General features: G+C 35.1%; 1 protein-coding gene across 1 annotated transcript in view; it reads left to right on the forward strand.

The window, feature by feature from the left end:
- TPK1 (thiamin pyrophosphokinase 1) overlaps window positions 1-19,811 on the forward strand; it is a 508,741-nt gene that overhangs the window by 279,262 nt on the left and 209,668 nt on the right. The window contains exon 6 of the mRNA XM_051961747.1: window positions 12,173-12,268. Coding sequence (XP_051817707.1) covers window positions 12,173-12,268 — 96 coding nt within the window. The remainder of the gene's footprint in view (window positions 1-12,172; window positions 12,269-19,811) is intronic.

Raw genomic sequence — 19,811 nt, forward strand, 5'->3', positions numbered from 1 at the left:
GAGTCTCCTTATCCCAAAAACATCATTGTTTCCTTAGAAATCATTAAAAGATCATTAAAGATCATTGAGGACTAAAGACAACCCCCCACTTTATAGGGTTAGAATCTGAGGCCTTACAAAATAAAGGTCACTCAATAAATTAGTGACAAGGTAAGGTTTTGAATTTATGTCCCTTGGCCTACCATACAGCACTTTCCTGAAACCTGTGAGACTTGGGATGCTGAAGAACTTGTAGCATATAATTTGCACATTATAATATACTCCCCTATTCTATTTTACTCACTAGTTCTAGAATGTCAGGGTAGTTTTCCTTTATAATTTCTTGAAATATGAAATATGATCATGATTTTCAGATCTTCCAATAATTCTTAAATCATCTTTTCTTGATCTGTTTTCCAGGTCAGTTCTTTTTCCAATACAGTATTTCACAATTACTTCTTCTTCTTTTTTTTTTTTTTATTCTTTTGTCTTTTTGTTATTGTTTTAATCTGTCTTATGAATTATTAGCTGCTGTTTTAAGAGCTAGTTCTGGGATTCCAAGTTTTTGGTGCTTACAAGGTGAAGAGATTGAGGGAGAGCTTTGGTTACTATCCTGATCTGCTCTCTGGTCTTTATCCAGGAAAAGCCTCTGCTTCCCTATAGCCACAGGGGAATGCTCTTGGTCCTGAACCTAATCAGGTTTCCTGTGTCCCTGCCATTCCAAGACCTAGCATTGCTCTTGGACCTGGATCTTGACCAGATCTCTTTCTCTCCTACAGCAGTAAGTGCTAGAAATCATTTTGGTGCTAAAAATGTGACCAGGATCCCTTTCCACACTGACTAATTACAAGCACTCCCCTCCACCCTGAAAATGTGACCCACAACTGCTTTTAGATAATAAGCTAGTCAGTCAGAGCCAACTGTACACAGTGCCAGCAAAGGCACTATAGTCCCTTTCTGACCAATTGTCTGATTTTTTTTATCATATCTCTGGGCTGCTGAAAGTTTCTAAAACTGTGCTGTTGTTTTGTTGTTGCTGCTGCTGCTCTTGGTTTTGCTCAGGCTACCTGTAAGCCCTACTACTGATACTCTAGACAGATTCCACACCTATACCTGCCAGTGTGGATCCCTTCTTTTGTGGTCCTCCTAAATTGTTTTAGACTAGATAAATGCCTCCCTCTCAATTTTGGTTGCTTCTGATACTTCAAAATTTTATTTGAGGTATAATTTTAAACTTGGTTTGAAGGGAATGTTGGAAGGGTTCAGCTCTGCTTCAACAACCAACCAACCTTCCTCCCTTCCTCCCTCCCTTCCTTCCTTCCTCCTTTCCTTCCTTCCTCCCTCCCTCCCTCCCTCTCTCTCTTCCTTCCTTCCTTCCTCCCTCCCTCCCTCTCTCTCTTCCTTCCTCCCTCCCTCCCTCCCTTCCTTCCTTTCTTCCTTCCTTCCTTTCTTCCTTCCTTCCTTCCTTCCTCCTTTTCTTTTTTAATAACTTTTTGTTGACAGAACTCATGCCAGGGTAATTTTTTTACAGCATTATCCCTTGCACTCACTTCTGTTCCGATTTTTCCCCTCCCCAAGATGGCAAGCCGTCCTTTACATGTTGAATAGGTTACAGTATATCCTAGATACAATATATGTGTGCAGAACCGAACAGTTCTCTTGTTGCACGGGGAGAATTGGATTCAGAAAGTATAAATAACCCAGGAAGAAAAACAAAAATGCAAGCAGTTATATTCGTTTCCCAGTGTTCTTTCTTTGGGTGTAGCTGCTTCTAGTCCATCCTTGATCAATTGAAACTGAATTAACTCTCTTTATCGAAGAGATCCACTTGCATCAGAATACATCCTCAAACAGTATCGTTTCAACAACCTTTCAAGGAAGGGAAGTGATTTTAAAATTATGTTCTTAGCCATGACATTTTGAAGAGATACATTTTATTTTATAAATATTGTTTTATTTGATAACTAAGATAGCATGGTAAGTCATAAAAATTGGAATTTGGAGTCATGGCTTCATAGAGTTTAAGTTAAAAGGGACCTCAGTGTTGACCTAGTACATATCCCTTGTTTTACAAATGTGGAAACTGAGAAACTGAAAAGTCATATTACTTCTCTGAGGTAAAATGTTGTAGATCCAGTATCTGACATAGATCTAGTATCTAATTCTAAATTTCATGATTTTCTGACTGTAACACACTCCCTCTGGGTCTTAATCCTAATTACCACTTAGTATCTGTTTGACTTGGGCCCATGATTTACCATTCTGGACCTTAGTATGCTCATTTATATAAAGAAAGGATTGTACTAGCTGATCTTAAGTGAACAAAATGAAAATTTCTAAAAACTTACCTTGTGTCAAGTAACCAAGAATTTGGTTACTTGGTAAAGAATAAGTACAGAAAAAAGGGAAGAAAATTCTGGAGCTGATTTTTTTATTTTATTATGAATATATATATATACATATATATATATTTTATTTTCAAAATACATGGAAAGATTTTCAGCATTCACCCTTGCAAAACCTTGTCTCAAATTTTTCTCCCTCTCTTCTCCCTTCCCCCTCTTCTAGACAGCAAGCAATCTAGTATAGGTTTAATGTGTGCAAATCTTCTAAATATATTTCCACAATCATTGGGTTGCATAAGAAAAATCAAAAAGGAAAAAAAATTAATAAAGACAAAAAAAGCAAGCGAACAACAACAAAAACGGTGAAAATATTATGTTGTGATGCACATTTAGTTCCCACAGTCTTCTCTCTGGGTGCAGATGGCCCTCTCCATCATAGATCTATTGGAAATGGCCTGAATCAACTCATTGTTAAAAAGAATCAAGTCCATCACAGTTGAAAATCACATCATCTTGTTGCTGTGTACAATGGTCTCTTGATTCTAATAATGTCACTCAGCATCACTCTGTGTAAGTGTCTCCAGGCCTTTCGGAAATCATCCTGTTGATTGTTTCTTATAGAACAATAATATTCATGTACCATGACTTATTTAGCCATTCCTCAACTAATAGGCATCTACTCAGTTTCCACTTCCTTGACACTATAAAAAGGGCTGTTAGAGCTGATTTTTAATGGAAGAAGACAACATGTATACAAGAGAAGTGGCCAGGGAGAGGTGTATTGTTATAGGAAATTACAAGGATCATGAGTGGAGCCATTGAGGCTATCTTTCTAGCAGCAAGTTAAATATTGATTTCATTATGGGAATAAATCCAGAAAGCAGTTTTGGGGTGGAAGTAAGCAAGGCTCCTCCTGAGAAAATGGTAAGTAGGAAATGAACTCTTTCTAGAGTGAACCTAAATTTAGTAGGCTTCTGAAGACATTTACTAATCAGGAATAGTAGGGTCCACCAAAAGGGAGATCTAATCCAAGCCTAGTTATAAACTCATCTGTGCAATTTAAAGGGCAGGATGTATCTCCTGTTAAAAACTGATGCATTCTATAGATGGGCAGTCATCCATAAATGTGAAATAATTCTCAATTGATCCCAGTTATCTTTTTTCTCCTTTTTTCCCTACGGATTATTCATCATTCATACTAATCTTCCTTCTACCATTACTACTACCAGCACACTACTATTACTACTACTAGCACTTCTCTCCTTTACAAAAGATCTTTTGCCTGGTTTTTGCCATCAGAACCCTGTGGAATATCATTTTAAGCTCCATCTGTATGGGACAATTGTATGATAGCTCCAAGTTCATTTACTTACAGATCTAACATAAAACAAGATTAATAAAAATGTCATTTATTTTTTCTAAAACATCTCTCCCTCAGCAAAGTAGTTTATTCACAGAGGGGGACTCTTCATTAGAGCTGGGTAATTTAAATTTCTGTTTCCATAATGACAAGCACTTGATAGGCGAAGTCTAAGAATGCTTTCACCAAGCAGCAACCACATGCTGACTTGTAAAACAACATTTCATGTCTTTGAAAAACAACATTTCAAGAAGTTGAGAAGTGGGGAAAAAGGAAGAAGAAGTGGTTGAATTCTAGGTTAGATGGTACAGGTCTTTTCAGCTTCCATCAGATTTGATAAGCTCTAGTATTATATGTATATCTAGTATTGTGTGGAGGTGTGCATATGTTTTAATATATTTTATGTCAACTTCTTTCTGTCATGGAGGTAGGGATTGGATTTGTCAGAGGCTGTACACTTGGTTAATTAGTCCAAAGCCCCCAGTATATCTGGTTTGAGTGACTTTGGTTAATCTGCTCCAGGTGCCACTGTGCATTGTGTGAGTTAGGGAATCCAATGGCTTTCTCTGTGATGATCTTGCCTTTAGCAATATAATGAAGTTTGAAGTTGAGGTTTGCCTATGCTAAGAGCTTTCAAAATGGTTTGGTCCTAACAGGAAAATCAGAAGGAAGAGCTGTATTTGGGATGAGGTAGACAGATGGGGAAATCACTTTGGAATATTATAGATTTAAAGGTGAAAAGGAACTTGAGTGTTTATCTCATTAAACCTGCTTATATGACAAGTAAACTGAAGCTCAAAGCCCTGAAGTGAACTGAGGTGAAGCTCCTAGGTGGTAAAGATCAAACCTCGATTCAAACTCAGCACCTCTGCCTTGAGAGTCACTTGTTTCACTGTCTTTAATTTTTAAATGTATGTAATTAAAGGTTTGGTACTTCTTTATGTCTTACACACACACACACACACACACACACACACACACACACACACACAAAATTAAATCTGCGTAAAAGTTTGCTCAACAACAGAAACTTGGAGGGGCAGTATAATAAAACAAATTCATGAGATTAGGACAAAGTATTGGAGGTTAAATTCAGTTCTTTATCCCTTTTCTACTTCTGATGGATATAGTAATCTCCTAAACAAGGGTAGCTATAACTTTTAGATGAAGTAAAAAAGTCTACATGGTATAGTATAGTGTAGACCTCTTGCTGAAAATAGTACTTTTCCCATTAGCATAATTTGTTAGAGTGAAAATCTGTAATAAGGATTATTGTTTTATTTTAAGTTTTTGCCTCTAGCCAAAATACAAATTTTGTGATCAATTATTTTAACTGTCTGAATGAGTTCGTAAGAGATTTCAATGCTGATAAATTTTGATAGGCAAACATGGAAGGCATGAGTTTAGTGACTGGCAAAGGGAAAAAACATAGATAGTTAAACTCTACTGAGATAAGAGAAAAGGGCTAGAAAGGGCAATCAAAGAGGTATCTAAAATTAGGTATCCATTTTACCATCTTGGCTTGAGTTATATGGGTTCATTCTGATGTGGTATCTTCTACTGATTTCAATCAACAACTAGTCTGTAAGAAGTGGTCATAGAGTGTTGGAATCCTTACTAACTGCTAACTAATTAGAGTTGATCTAATCTTACAAGAAGATGTTTTGGCCAGAACCTGAAACAAGGTACTAAGTAGAACTAATCAATACAAGGCTTGTGTTCACACCTTTACTCATTGGAGTTCAATGAGTTCACACCTCCCTTGAAGTCATTGGGCCAGAGAGCACTATGGGAGAAAACCCATAATCCCTGTCTCTGGAAGGAGCATAAATAGGCCAATGGGCCAGTCGAAGTTCTTGGGAGAGAAAGACGCTACAAGTCGAGATTTCACTGGAATGACATGAAGACTGGAGCTGGCTGGAGGCTGAAGAAAGCAGAGGCAGAGGCTGAAGGACCAGACCTTTGGATTTAAAGACATTTGGAGAGAGCTCTTGGAACCAAGCAGAGAGATAGGCCTCTAAGCTAACCGGGCTATATTGGAAATAATAAAAGATCTGAACTTTTATCACCTGGCTGTGTTTTGAGAAGAAAAAGCTCACCACATTTTGGCGCCCAACGTGGGGCTGTTCTTCATACCCTGTGGCAAAACCGTCCATTCATATCTTTTATAAGGCTCAGCTAAATTGACACTGGGCACCGAAAAGGCAAATCTCTTCATATCCTCCTTATCCAGAGGAATGGAATAGAAACAATCCTTGATGTCTATAACCCAAAGAGGCCATTCTCTAGGAAGCTGAGTAGGAGATGGAAGTCCAGGCTGAAGAGTTCCCATAGTTTCCATCTGTTCGTTCACTTTTCTTAAATCAGTGAGCATCCTCCATTTTCCTGATTTCTTTTTTACAACGAATACTGGTGAATTCCAAGGACTTAGAGAAGGTTGTAAATGCCCTTGTTCAAGCTGCTCCTGTACTATATCTAATAAGGCCTGAATTTTATCGCTACTTAAGGGCCACTGTTCTATCCACACTGGTGTATCAGTTTTCCATTGGATAGGAATAGGTGAAAGTGTTGGCAGGCCTTCGGGTGAGTGCAACAAAGAAATTTTGTTAGAAGAGTTAAAGTAGAATTTCAGCTAAGATGGGACAGATATTTAGAAAACAGCCTGTTTCTGTTCAAGGAAAATGTTTAGAGAGCATTGTCAAAGTTATGGAAAGCCAAGGTTTAATTATAAGTTTACAGCAAATCACTGAACTTTTACAAACTGTAAAGGATATATGTCCTTGTTTCTCTCTTGATAAGGAATTAGATCTAAATGAATGGAAATTGGTTGGAGAGGATCTTTGTCAATTCTATGATAAAAATGGGCCTAACTCAATAATTAATACATATAATGTAATACAATTGGCTATAAGAAGTTATTTAAGTGATAGAATGATGAAAAGGAAAGTACAGGAGGAAGTGCCAACTTTACTAGGTGAAAAGGAGGACAAATCAGATGAGAATGGAGTTAATTACAATTCTGAGTATGATACTTCACAGAAGGAGGAATTAGGTGATTCCACATCTCATGACCCTCCCCCCGCAATTAACCCTTCATGGGTAGAACAAGGGGGAGGGAGAGAGACAGAAACACAGTCAGCTTCTCCTGTAAAGCAGAATTTGACAAGATTAGAAAAAGCATTAATTAAAGCAAAAAATGAAGGAGAAGATATATCTGATTTTATAAATGCATATCCTGTGATTGAAGAGCTCAACTCCTCAGGTCAAAAAGAGAGAAAATACACTCCTTTTAATTTGGAAAAAATTAAAGATTTGAAAAAGGGTTGCACTCTTTATGGGGTTACATCATCTTATGTGAAGATGTTACTAGATAATTTGTCTTATGAAATCCTAACCCCGAATGACTGGAAATCCATAACAAAAATTTGTCTAGAACCGGGACAAAATTTATTGTGGCTTTCGGAGTTTCATGAATTATGTAGGATTCACGCCCAACGCAATAGGCAAACAGGAGCTATTGTACAAGTTGTTTTTGACCAACTAACTGGAGAAGGTCAGTATGCAGAGAGTTCAGAACAGATTTATTATCCCATAACAGTGTATGAGCAAATTTCTAAGGCTGCAATAAAAGCTTGGAATTCTCTCCCTGGACAGAAAGATGGAAATAATGCTTTCACAAAAATAGAGCAAGGTCCCAATGAACCTTTTGCAGATTTTGTGGGACGTTTACAAACAGCTGTAATAAGAACCATTGGAGACAATGCAGCAACAGAAATAATGACTAAACATTTGGCTAAGGAAAATGCCAATGAGGTTTGCAAGAGAATTATATGGGGGCTAGACAAAAATGCTTCTTTAGAGGAAATCATAAGACGCTGTGCCACAGTGGGCACAAATGCTTATTATGCCCAGACTATGGTGAACTTGGAAAGACAAGGTCCTTCTTGGCAGAGGAATTCTAGAGAAACTCATCGATGTTTTCAGTGCGGAAAAATTGGACATTTGAGAGCTCATTGTAGATATGGAGATAGAGTGAGAAGACAGGGTGAGAGAAAACCCAAAACCCCATGTCCAAAATGTAACCGAGGCTTTCACTGGGCCTCTAAATGTATATTGACCCAGAGGAATGAGAGGCAGGGCCCAGCTCTAAAGTATCAATCAAAGGACAGGTGGGGCATGATAGCAGCTGAGGTTACACCCAGAGAGACTTTAGAAATTCAGAACTCTGATGTCATCAACCAACAGAAAAGCAATCAGGATTACAGTTGGGAAGAATACAGGCCTTTTAAGACAACAAGACAATATCCAATGCAAACAGCTCCAATGTAATTACCAGATGATGAGGAGAAATCCCAAATTTGGTAAATAGAAGGGAATTAGATTAACTGCTTGGGGAAGAGGATCTGCTTATATTTCCACTGATGAAGAAAGAATCAGATGGCTGACAATGAGACTGTCAAAAGGACTCTTAAAATCTTCAGAAATCTTTGAATTTCCTAACACAAGATGAAACTATTTCAGTTCCTGAAAAACCAGCAAGAATCATTGGGTTCCTTAAGATGAAAAATTGTTGATGAGACTTTTTGCAGTACTTCAGAGCTTACAGGAACTATTGGATTCCTGGCACATGAACTAATGGACAATGGAATCCTATTGGACTGTTTCTAGGACTTATGGACATGTGTAAATTTTCAGGATGATTCATGTTATTTGTTACATTACTACTAGCCTGTGTTATATTGCTATGTGCTTATGTAAATTATGTATAATGCCTCCCATATTGATGGATTGATGTATACCATGTATATCTGTTACAAAGTTCTGGCCTATATTGATGGATTTATGTGTACCCCCTCAGAAACCCCCTATGTTTTAAAACAAAAGAAAGGGGGAGATGTTGGAATCCTTACTAACTGCTAACTAATTAGAGTTGATCTAATCTTACAAGAAGATGTTTTGGCCAGAACCTGAAACAAGGTACTAAGTAGAACTAATCAATACAAGGCTTGTGTTCACACCTTTACTCATTGGAGTTCAATGAGTTCACACCTCCCTTGAAGTCATTGGGCCAGAGAGCACTATGGGAGAAAACCCATAATCCCTGTCTCTGGAAGGAGCATAAATAGGCCAATGGGCCAGTCGAAGTTCTTGGGAGAGAAAGACGCTACAAGTCGAGATTTCACTGGAATGACATGAAGACTGGAGCTGGCTGGAGGCTGAAGAAAGCAGAGGCAGAGGCTGAAGGACCAGACCTTTGGATTTAAAGACATTTGGAGAGAGCTCTTGGAACCAAGCAGAGAGATAGGCCTCTAAGCTAACCGGGCTATATTGGAAATAATAAAAGATCTGAACTTTTATCACCTGGCTGTGTTTTGAGAAGAAAAAGCTCACCACAATAGAGCAGAACTTTGTAAATTTATAAATTTAAAAATATACAACTTGGTAATTATATCTAAATATAATTGCTTTCTTTTGGAATTATGAATCTTAATTTTTTGCAATTAAAAAAGCATTATTTTAAAAAAATTTTTTTATTATAGCATTTTATTTAGAAGTTATGTGCATGGGTAATTTTACAGTATTGACAATTGCCAAACCTTTTGTTCCAGTTTTTCTCTTCTTTCCCCCCATCCCTTCTCTCTGATGGCAGGTTGGCCAATACATGCTAAGTATGTTAAAGCATATATGTCCTAACAGTTATTTTGCTGTACAAAAAGAATCTGACTCTGAAATAGTGTACAATTAGTCTGTGAAGGAAATAAAAAATGCAGGCGGACAAAAATAGAGGGAATGGGAATTCTATGTAGTGGTTCATAGTCATCTCCCAGAGTTCTTTCACTGGGTGTAACTGGCTCAGTTCATTACTGCTCTATTGGAACTGATTGGATTCATTTCATTGCTGGAGATGGCAACGTTCATCAGAATTGATCATCATACAGTATTGCTGTTGAAGTATATAATGATCTCCTGGTCCTGCTCATTTCACTCAGAATCAGTTCATGTAAGTCTCTCCAGGCCTTTCTGATATCATCCTGTTGGTCATTTCTTACAGAACAATAATATTCCATAATATTCATATACCTCAATTTATTCAGTCATTCTCCAATTGATGGGCATCCACTCTGTTTCCAGTTTCTGGCCACTACAAAGAGGGGCTGCCACAAACATTCGTACTCATACAGGTCCCTTTCCCTTAAAAAAACATTATTTTGAGAATAAACTAGCAGGCACTACCAGATTGCCAAAGGGCTTCACAACACAAAAAACAATTAAGAACCCCTCTAAAGAATTATCTGTAACCTGTACCTAGGGAAATTTATATGAGGTAGAATGAGAATCACTTTGAGAACAGGCTTTGGGGCTGATTTTGGTTTCAAGTATGCCTAACTTTAAATGCAGCCTTTGATTAAACCCGTGATGGGCAAGTCTCAACTTTCTAGTGCCTACAAACAGTTTTTCCAGACTATAAAACACAGACAAATTTGTAATTTTCATCAGTAGAGGGACTTTGAAATCACAGATTTGAACAAAAATTGAAAACTGAAAAGGTGAACAAAAAAGACTGTCAGAAAATTAGAGAGATTTGTCTATTCACTATTTATTTGTGGTCATGGGTGAGTTTTCCTTTCACAGTAGGGCAGAGCAACTATAATTCTTCAAAGGTATCCTTATTCTTCCAATTACTTCTACCTATCCAAATTAGATATCTTTTTGTAAAACATTAGTGGTTTCATTAATAAGGTTTTATATCATATCCTACCACATTTTACGTTTGCTAGGTTTTTTGTCATTTTGGCTTTAGTCTTTTCTCATCTATCAATGTCTAATGAATATAATCACCTTTTGATAGCCAGATGTCTGTCTGTGAGTACTGAGCTTCCATTTATTTGTGATTTGGAATATTGTTCTTGGAAGAACATGGAACAATCTTTGTTCATATATCTAACTAGGTAGTGCTCTTTTTCTATTCTTCTATTCTGTGTATTGGTATAAGTATGAGCACAATATTCAGTTGGCTTTTATCTTCTATGTCTTGATGGTGATAGTAAATTCCAGTTCCACTTAAAGCTGAGGGGTGTATGTGTGTGTGTGTGTGTGTTGACAGTTGGAGAATGGAAATTGACAATCCTTTAAAGGTGGCATATAATATTTTTAAAGCATAATATATTTTTTGAATGATGAGTAATTAATTTTCTTATTGGTCACTATAGTGTAGTTCAGAATCATAAATGAATAAGGCAGAATTTTAGCTAGAAACCTTTAAAAAGACCTTGAAGGGGTAGAGGAACCTCTAAATCTAGCATAGATAGTTCTTACTGTAATTTAAGAAGCCAAATGGATTTTTTTTTTTTTTTTTGTCCTTGAAAACTCTTTGAATGGCAACTTTTTTATGGTAACTATATTTAACTTTGCCTTACTCAGCTATTTAGCTGAAACTGCGGATTGTTTTAGTTCTGAATTAAAAATCTGAACTCCCATTATATTCAATGCTTCTGTGACTGACATGACATTAGAAGACATCATTTAAACATAATGAGTTATCTGAGTTCATTAGAGCTAACTAGATAGCATTACTTTTTTGCATATATATATATTTGAAAACATGTATACTTATGTTTATACATAGATACATATATATATTCCAGGATACATCACGAAATATATTGTGACATCTATCATTAAGAAGACATGTCTACATGCATAAAATTAACAAAATTCAAGTGATTTCACTTAAAGCAATTATGTTCCAAGATATATAAAAAATATGCAAGCCTAAATATGAATGTAATTTTTTTAGACAGAAAAAAGAATAAAGAAAAAAATTTTGATCACATGGTTAAATGAAAGAGTAAATTGATACTTCACTGAATTCTGTATTTACTGGAGAATATTAGGAAAATCATTATCCCTTAATACCTTAATTGCTCTATTCGTGTGTGATAAGAATTCTGAGCAATATTTATAGAAGTTCTTTGAACCTTTTGATGAAAGTTTCATTGCTGTCTTTGAGTGAGCTTCACTATCCTCAAATAATTTTCTTCTAATCATTTTTGTTGTTCTTCAGTTGTTTTCAGTCATCTTCAATTCTTTGTGATCTAATTTGAAATTTCCCTGGCAAAGATACTAAAATGGTTTGCCATTTCCTTATTCAATTCTAAGTATTATTGCTATATTATTAATATTAAGGCATAATCATCTGTGTTGCTGCTTCAGCCATTTGACTGTTGTAGTTTTTGCCTGTGGGAATTAAGTGCCATGATCATTTCAAATCCTAGCAGGTTGTTTCAATGTCATATATATGACTGACACTGAGGATCTCAATATAAGATCCTGAAAACAGTGATATTGTTGAAAAACAGTGCTAGCATAATAAGCTAAAACAATTTTATTATGTTTTTTGTTTGTTTTTTAAATTACACTTGATCTTGTTAATAAAGATGAATTTATCACCAACCCTACCTCTTTCTCCATCATTTCTAATATTTAGGGATGTGAGCTCATTTCGACTCCTGATCAAGACTATACTGATTTTACTAAATGTCTTCAAGTTCTTCAGAAAAAGATAGTGGAAAAGGACCTACAGGTAAGATAAGTTTGTCTTATACCTTGTATTAACTAGCATTGACTCTTTTGTTCCCGAAAATGTACAAGGGGTTATTTAAAGGTTTCACTCAAATGAAATAATTATATACTACAGCTATTCATGTTTTGAATTCTGGCCATAGTACATTAAGAAACATTCATATTTATTTCAAATGAAATTTCCTGAGATATCTAGTCAAATGAATATACATATTTTTAATTTTTTATTTTCTTTTCCTTTTTTGGCCAGGGGAATTTCTGTTATCTACACTAATGAACTGGTTAAAATGGTCAAAGAGTGATTTGAGTTTGGTATCATCACCAGTATACAAATGTATTTTCAAAATCCATTAAAAAAATTATTGTATTTGTTGATGCTTTTAGCTATTTAAATGGCATGCAAATGGATTTGAAGTCTCTACCTATTGCATTAAATTGCATTTGAGTGAATAATGAAGTCATCTGGAAGTGTGGTTCTGTTGTCAGTACTATATCTTAATATCTCTTTGGCAGATGAATCTTGCCCTTGCAAATCAAAGAGAATCCACCCAGAGAGAGTTGGAGGAAAAAAAGCAAATGTGATTAAAATAAGAAATTCATAAGAAAAATAGACTGTGAACCCTTTCCAAAAATTTCCATGATGGATAATCTTCTTTGACTCATTTGAAATTGTGTACTGTAATCTCTGAATGAAAGATGTCATACTTTGATGACTATTCAAGTTTGCACATTCAACAGCTATGGTTGAGGGAAACACTTCCTATTTTTCTTCTTAATCTGTTTGGTGAATTCTAACTCTTTGCAAACTCTAATTCCACTCTTCTTGCATTTTCCCACTTTCCACTCATCTATTTAAATACTTCCCCAGACAAATAATGACTACTAATTATTCTTTTCTTCCCTTATTGGCTGTCCATGAATTCCTAGATGTGCTCCATCATTATATAATACCTTCAATTTCATTTTCAGTTTTTCTGTTGAAATCCTTCTATCCATACTGTTGGAAATGGTCTTTCTCATCAAATTTCTATAGTATTCTGAATCCTTCTTTTGTCCTTACTACAATATACATATATTATTTTTATTTGTGTATTTTTATCATTCCTGTTTCCTCCTGCTAGATTGGAAGTTCCTTGAAGGCAGATAGTCTGTAATTTTTCTTATCTGTAACCCCAGAGACTGAGAAAATGTCATACACACACACACACACACACACACACACACACATATATATATATACACATATACACAGAGAAAGAGAGAGAAAAGAGAGAGAAAGGAAAAAAGAGAGAGATTTTCCTGAATGGAATTGAATCTAAGACCTTGGGAAAACATAAATAATCATAAGATTATATAATAATCTAGATCCAGACCCATTAATGTTAAGGACCACACCTAAGTGTGAAGGGGCAGGTTGGTTCTCCAAAATCCCCCACAGATATGAATCATAACACCCCTGAAGGAATTGCAAATCAGCCTTTACTGACACAAATGTTGCTTGTGAATTGGGAATGAAATAAATTGGAGGCAAGAGGGAAGAGGAGAGAGGTCAAAGAATGCAACTGCCTCTCAGTCTCCTTGTATCATTATGATCTTCTCACATGAAGGGATCCATTCTGCTGGTCAAAATTAGATCTCCAGCAGCCACTAGCAGGTGGCTCCCTCAACACATTAACATTAGGTGATTTGCCCAAGATCATCATAGGAAAGATTTTAAGATTTTAACAAGGACTTCTGAGTCCAGAATCAGTTGATTTTTGTTTTTATTTATTTTGTTTTTTGTGTTTCCTCCTCCACCATTTGGCCACAATAGGAAGTAAGGACATATTCTATGTATCCCAGACATGGCAGAAATGATTATTTTTGCATTGTTTGGCACATTACAATTATTATGAAGAATAATGAATATTTTATTAACACAGCCATAGACTAACTGAAAATCCAGTTAATGGAAATTGTTGGAGCCGGGACACAAGTATTAGGGACTTACATCTGGGTTTAAAAGGCTAGGATTAAAGAAAGAAACCAAGACAAAGAATGAAAAGTGAAGGTACAGAATGTTTGCAGAATTACAAATAGTTCATTATGGCAGAAGTATGAGGCATTTAAAAGAATAATGAAAAATAAAACTGAAAAGACAATACAGACCATCTTGTGAGGGTTTTGATATCTTACTTAACTTTATAGTTTATTTAGTAAGAGGGAAGAAAAAAGAGTGACTAACAAAAGTTAAGGATAGGGTAATAAGATTACTGATATATTCTCCTTTGTATTATAGTCATTCCCACATACTTCATATTTCCTCCTATTATACTCTTTTTGCAACTGGAGACCATAGTTTATTTTTCATTTGTCTTTAACTTTTTATCCCACATGATGTAGGTAATTATTTTTACTCAATGAATGAGTTACATGAAAGTATAGCACAAGAAATCCAATCCAACAACTATTTATTAAGCACCTACAATGAGCATGAGTATTTATTAAACACAAATTAGCAGTCGGTGGTAGATTAAGCACTGAAGATACAAAGAAAGGCAATTATGATCATTGACCTCAAGAAGCCTGTATTCTAACGGAGGAATTATATGTCAACAATTATATATACACAACTGTATATGAGATTAATCTAGGGCATCTCTGAGGGGCATTAGCAGAAGAGAAGGGGACCAAGAAAAGCTTCTTGCAGAATGGGAGATCTGAACTGAGTATTGAAGGAAACCAGGAAAGCCATAAGACAGAGACAAAGAGGGAAAGCCTTTCAAATGAATAGAGTCCCTGTCCTCAAGAAGTTTACTTTCTACTGGGTTTGGGAGAAGATAAAATATTTACTCAGGTAACCATAAATATAATTCTGGGAAGGAAAAGACCACTAACAACTTAGGATTTGACAAAAGCTTCTCTGCAGGAAATGACATATGAGCTGAGGCATGAATGAAGCTTAAAGAGATTCTAAGAGGTGCATTCCAGTCTTGTGGGTATTTTTTCAGAAGCACAAGGAAACAGTAAATTGTCCAGTATAGCTGGAGGACAGAGTTCATGAAGTGAAGTGGATAGTAAAGTTTGTTAAGGGAAATATAGGCTATATTCAGGTAGTGGGGCTTTAAATTCAAACTGAGAAGTTTTTATTTTATTTAAAAAAGTAATGTAACCTTGAAGAGTTGAACAGATGAATGACATGGTCAGATTTATGCTTTAGGGATATTATTTTTATGATTATGTGGAAGTCAGAGTAATTAAGGAAGAGTCTGGAAACTTGGGTTCTAGTTAGGAAAGTCTTTGATAGTTGAACTGAGAGCTAATGTGGGCTTTGAGAGAACCCAATTAGGAGGAGTTCCAGGCTTTTTCCTTCTCCTATTTCCTTGTTTGAAGCCCGTCTTTTTATTTTTAAATTGAAAAAATTTCTTTAATCAAAATTGATTAAGTTTACATTGACACTTTGGATTAACTCTGCAATAACTCTACAATAAATCTGATTTAGAAAATTAAATTAGAAACAAACTGCTTATATTACTGGCAAACTAACGTATATAGCAGTATCACAACAAAACAGTATAATAGATGATATTCTCATCTATACCTTTTTGCCTCTTGAAAGTAGAATACCAGACTTTAAAGGATTGATTAACCTTTGCCAAAAATTTACTTCATCTAGACCATGTTATGTAGGTGAATTCCTACCCATTGTGTTCTATTCAGATTTAGTTGGGAATAAGTTCTTTGATTAGATTACCCAAGGCTGAGGGGGAGAGAAGGGGAGAATTTGGAAGTAAATAACATAATCAAAGTTAGTCTTCCAGTCCCTCATTAGAATAGGTATACCATTCATTTATAATATTCATTCTCTCATTAATTGTTAACTAATTGATTGCTACCATCAGGAACAGCCACTCTTTCAAGGACATATAAATTTTGAGTGTGTTTCATGAAGAGTCTTTGGCATTAAAGAATGTCATTGGCCCCTTTTATTATCATTAGTATAATTAATAAAATGTTTAATTATCCAGAAATTATGCCTCTCAAACTTTTTAAACATCATACTTTCAACTAGTGAGACAATTATGTGACTGGAAAGAAGGAGATAAATGAAAGTTTACAAGCTTTGCAAACTATAATAGCTTCTCTTCTATTCTAATGACTAGTGTGTATATATAGAAAGGACAATATTTGGCTCACTTATGGAGGTAAGAGCTAGTTAGGAAGTTTAAATTTCAAGAACACAGTTTCCCCGAATTGCTTCTTCCAAAGATTGTGCCATTTTTCAGTAAGGTTTTGACCAAAATTCAAAACAAAAAACAATTTAATTTCATTTTGTATTTTTTCTTGCCACATTGTCTCGCTTGTTTCTTAGACAGCTGATGACTCTCAGCTTTATTCTCTCACAAAACAGTTCTCTGATTCTGGTGACTTTTTCAGTTTTGACTTGCTCTACTTTTAAGTTCTCACATTGTTTATCCATAATGCATACATGAATAATGCATTATCTGAGTAGCATGCTGATATGACTGAAACTTTAAAGTATATATACATGTTCAGATGCTTTAGTACACACTGGAGATGAAAACAAAGACTATGAAGTCCAGTACAAAACAAAGAATGTTTCCTTAAACTTCTAAAAACCTACTTTTTTCTTTTTAGGTTGAAGTAGAAATTCAGATATCTATAAGATTTCTCTGTGGATCTCTGTACCCTGCCTCCAGCATCCCTCTTTATCCTTATTCCATTCTATTGGCCTTCCTATTGCTGATATTCGTTTTTAGTAATACCTGAGTCTTTGTGATCTGCTTTGGTGATTTAGTTCCTATTCCAATTTTATTGAGCTATAAAGTTTTCCTCAGTTACTTCTTTCCCATTTTCATCTTCTGTAGTCTATTCCAGTTGTCTTAAATGGAATCCATTCTAGAATCCTTCTCTACTTTGTTGAGTTTAATTCAACTATTTCCAAGAAGTCTTTACTGATCTCTCAACTGGAGGCAATCCCATCTCTTTAAAGGTTACTGACAGCCTTTTCCTAAACTTCTAGTTATATCCTTCAAAGAAAGGGAATTCTAGCTCTGGTTCCCCCATTTGCTCTCATCTGAATAATCTAATCTTATTTGGGCAGTTTTCATTTTGTCCCAACTCTTTCTCCACTTCCTCTCATTTACTAGATCTGTACATTCTGAGATGAGTGCTGAACGTATCCTTGAAATCGTTCCTAATTCCCTACTTCTGATCCTAATAATTTGTTTAGTTCTCATCTTTGATGTAGTTTCCCATATAAATGTAGCTATATAAATATACCATAATTACCATTCCTGTTTTGGGATTCATTTAATTTCTTTCACCTAAATAGGTATCTGAAAAAAAAAAAACCAAAACCCAAAACTATTTGCCTACTAATAAAGTGTGATCCTGTGGAATTTGTTAGGCTACCCCATGATAAAATCATGAAAAGTCAAGAAACAGTATAGGTGTCACAGAAAACACAAATTGGCCCCTGTGGTCAACATTCCTTTAAATGGGATATAGGTTTTGCATAAGACAGATGTTTACAACCTGATGTTAAGAATTTCCATCATTAAATATATCCTTATTATACTATTCCTGCCAGATACAATTTTGAAATATCAAGCCCTTTCCTATTATGGCATGAGGCTAAAGAAAGCTGTACAAAATTTGATAAACAATTCAAAGCATATGTCAGAGGATCTTCATGAGTTCTCCATAGAGTTTCTCTATCTCTCATGCAGTAGTTAGTGATATGTAAATTGCTATTATTTCAATGATAATCTTTTTTAAATTGTTAATATGAATTGTTCAACATGAAGTGACAGATCATTCCATGAAATGGTATTTCTTTTCCTTGAATGATTGAATAGATTCTCCATCTCTTTTATTTTCCTCCCCAAAGAGAAGTTGTGAACCTTCCATTTAATAGCAGCTTCCTTTTTTTTTTCCTCCTGTTTTTCTTTATAGCAAGAATTTTATGAATGATGTAATTCAATACAATGGGTACTTTTTAATCACTGGACAAGTATCTCACATTAGAGAACCAAGGCAAGATAACAAGTCATGTCCATCAAATTCCAGAAGCTAATATTTTAAATCCAAATGTAGAACTTTACATTTGTTCTTTCAAATTTCATTCTACTATATTCATTATATCTTTTAGCCATTGAAGACCATGATGAATACTGACTATCATTTAACATGTTATGTAATCTCTTATTATTACTATCATTTTTCAACTTTGCTAAGCAAGTCATTTAATTCTTTCTATAATTAATTAATAAAAATATTGAATGATAGAGGGCCAAAGACATTTTTCCTGTATGCTATGCCAGAGATCTCCCCATTGGGTGATAGTGATGCTTTGGGTTCTAATAATTCGATCAGATAGACTGTTGTCAAAACCACATCTTTCTATCCTATCCACAAGGACAAGAAAGATTTTGTCAAATACTTTGATGAAATTCAGAGATATTTATCTGTAACATTACTGTGATCTAATAATCACACAAAATGAGGTTAATTTGGCAAGACCTGTTTTTGATGGACCCTTGATGGACTTGAGAGATCAGTGTTTCATTTGTTAAGTGCTGGCATATCATACTTTTGATAACATGCTATATGGTATTTTGCTAGTAACTGAAATTAAGCTTAGACAGGACAGCTAAGTATCTTCTTACCCTGTTTATATTTAACTTGAGTATGAATTCTCCATTGATTTTTCTTTTGTCTTTTCCATTCCAAAGGTCATTTTTCATTCATAGGGAAAAAAGAAATAAAGGAAAAATTGAGCAGTGTTGTCTTCTGTCTATAATTCGTTTTAGCTAATAAGCTAGGCTAATAAAATTTTAAGCTGTGTGAAGTGGGAGACAGCATTGTAGCATAGTGGATAGATAGCTACACTCATTTCTGATGTTAAATCTTAACTGGTTGTGTGACTTTGGGGAATTCAGCTTATACATGTTTCGTCTAATTCTTTAAGACTGCCAAACAATTATAGATCCTCATTAGTAGAGATTGTTATTTTTCTGAAGGACTCCCTCTATCAGTGAAATATTGTCACTCTCACCTAGCTCCTTTGCATCTCGTCCTAAAAAAGAAATTAAGTATTAACTGATCCTTATACCCAGGATTTAGGTCATTCATCAATAAGCATTTATAAAGTATCTACTGTGTGCCAGTCACTGCTTATCACTATCAAAGAACAGTCCTAGCCTTCAAGGAAAGTACAGTATTATGAAGGTAGTCATCTTAAAATGTTCTTTCTTGATCAAGCCACATCTGAAAATTTTCAATCAGTTTTTAGTAGAAAGAAGAATAAGATGAAATCTGTCTAGGAAAACAAATGGCCAGGAATGGTAGCCTTGATAGCATACCATTTGAGGACCACATGAAAGAACTAGTATTGTTTTACTTAGAGAAAAGGCACTTTTGGGGAACATGATATCTATCTTCAAGTATTTGATGGTCTGATATGTGTCAGAAAAATTGGACGTGTTCTTAAATTTCTTAAAGATTAGGGTCTCTAGAAAGCAGATTGTTTCACCTTATAT

This window comes from Antechinus flavipes, chromosome 5 (genome assembly GCF_016432865.1).
Source record: "Antechinus flavipes isolate AdamAnt ecotype Samford, QLD, Australia chromosome 5, AdamAnt_v2, whole genome shotgun sequence".
Classification (NCBI taxonomy): Eukaryota; Metazoa; Chordata; class Mammalia; order Dasyuromorphia; family Dasyuridae; genus Antechinus; species Antechinus flavipes.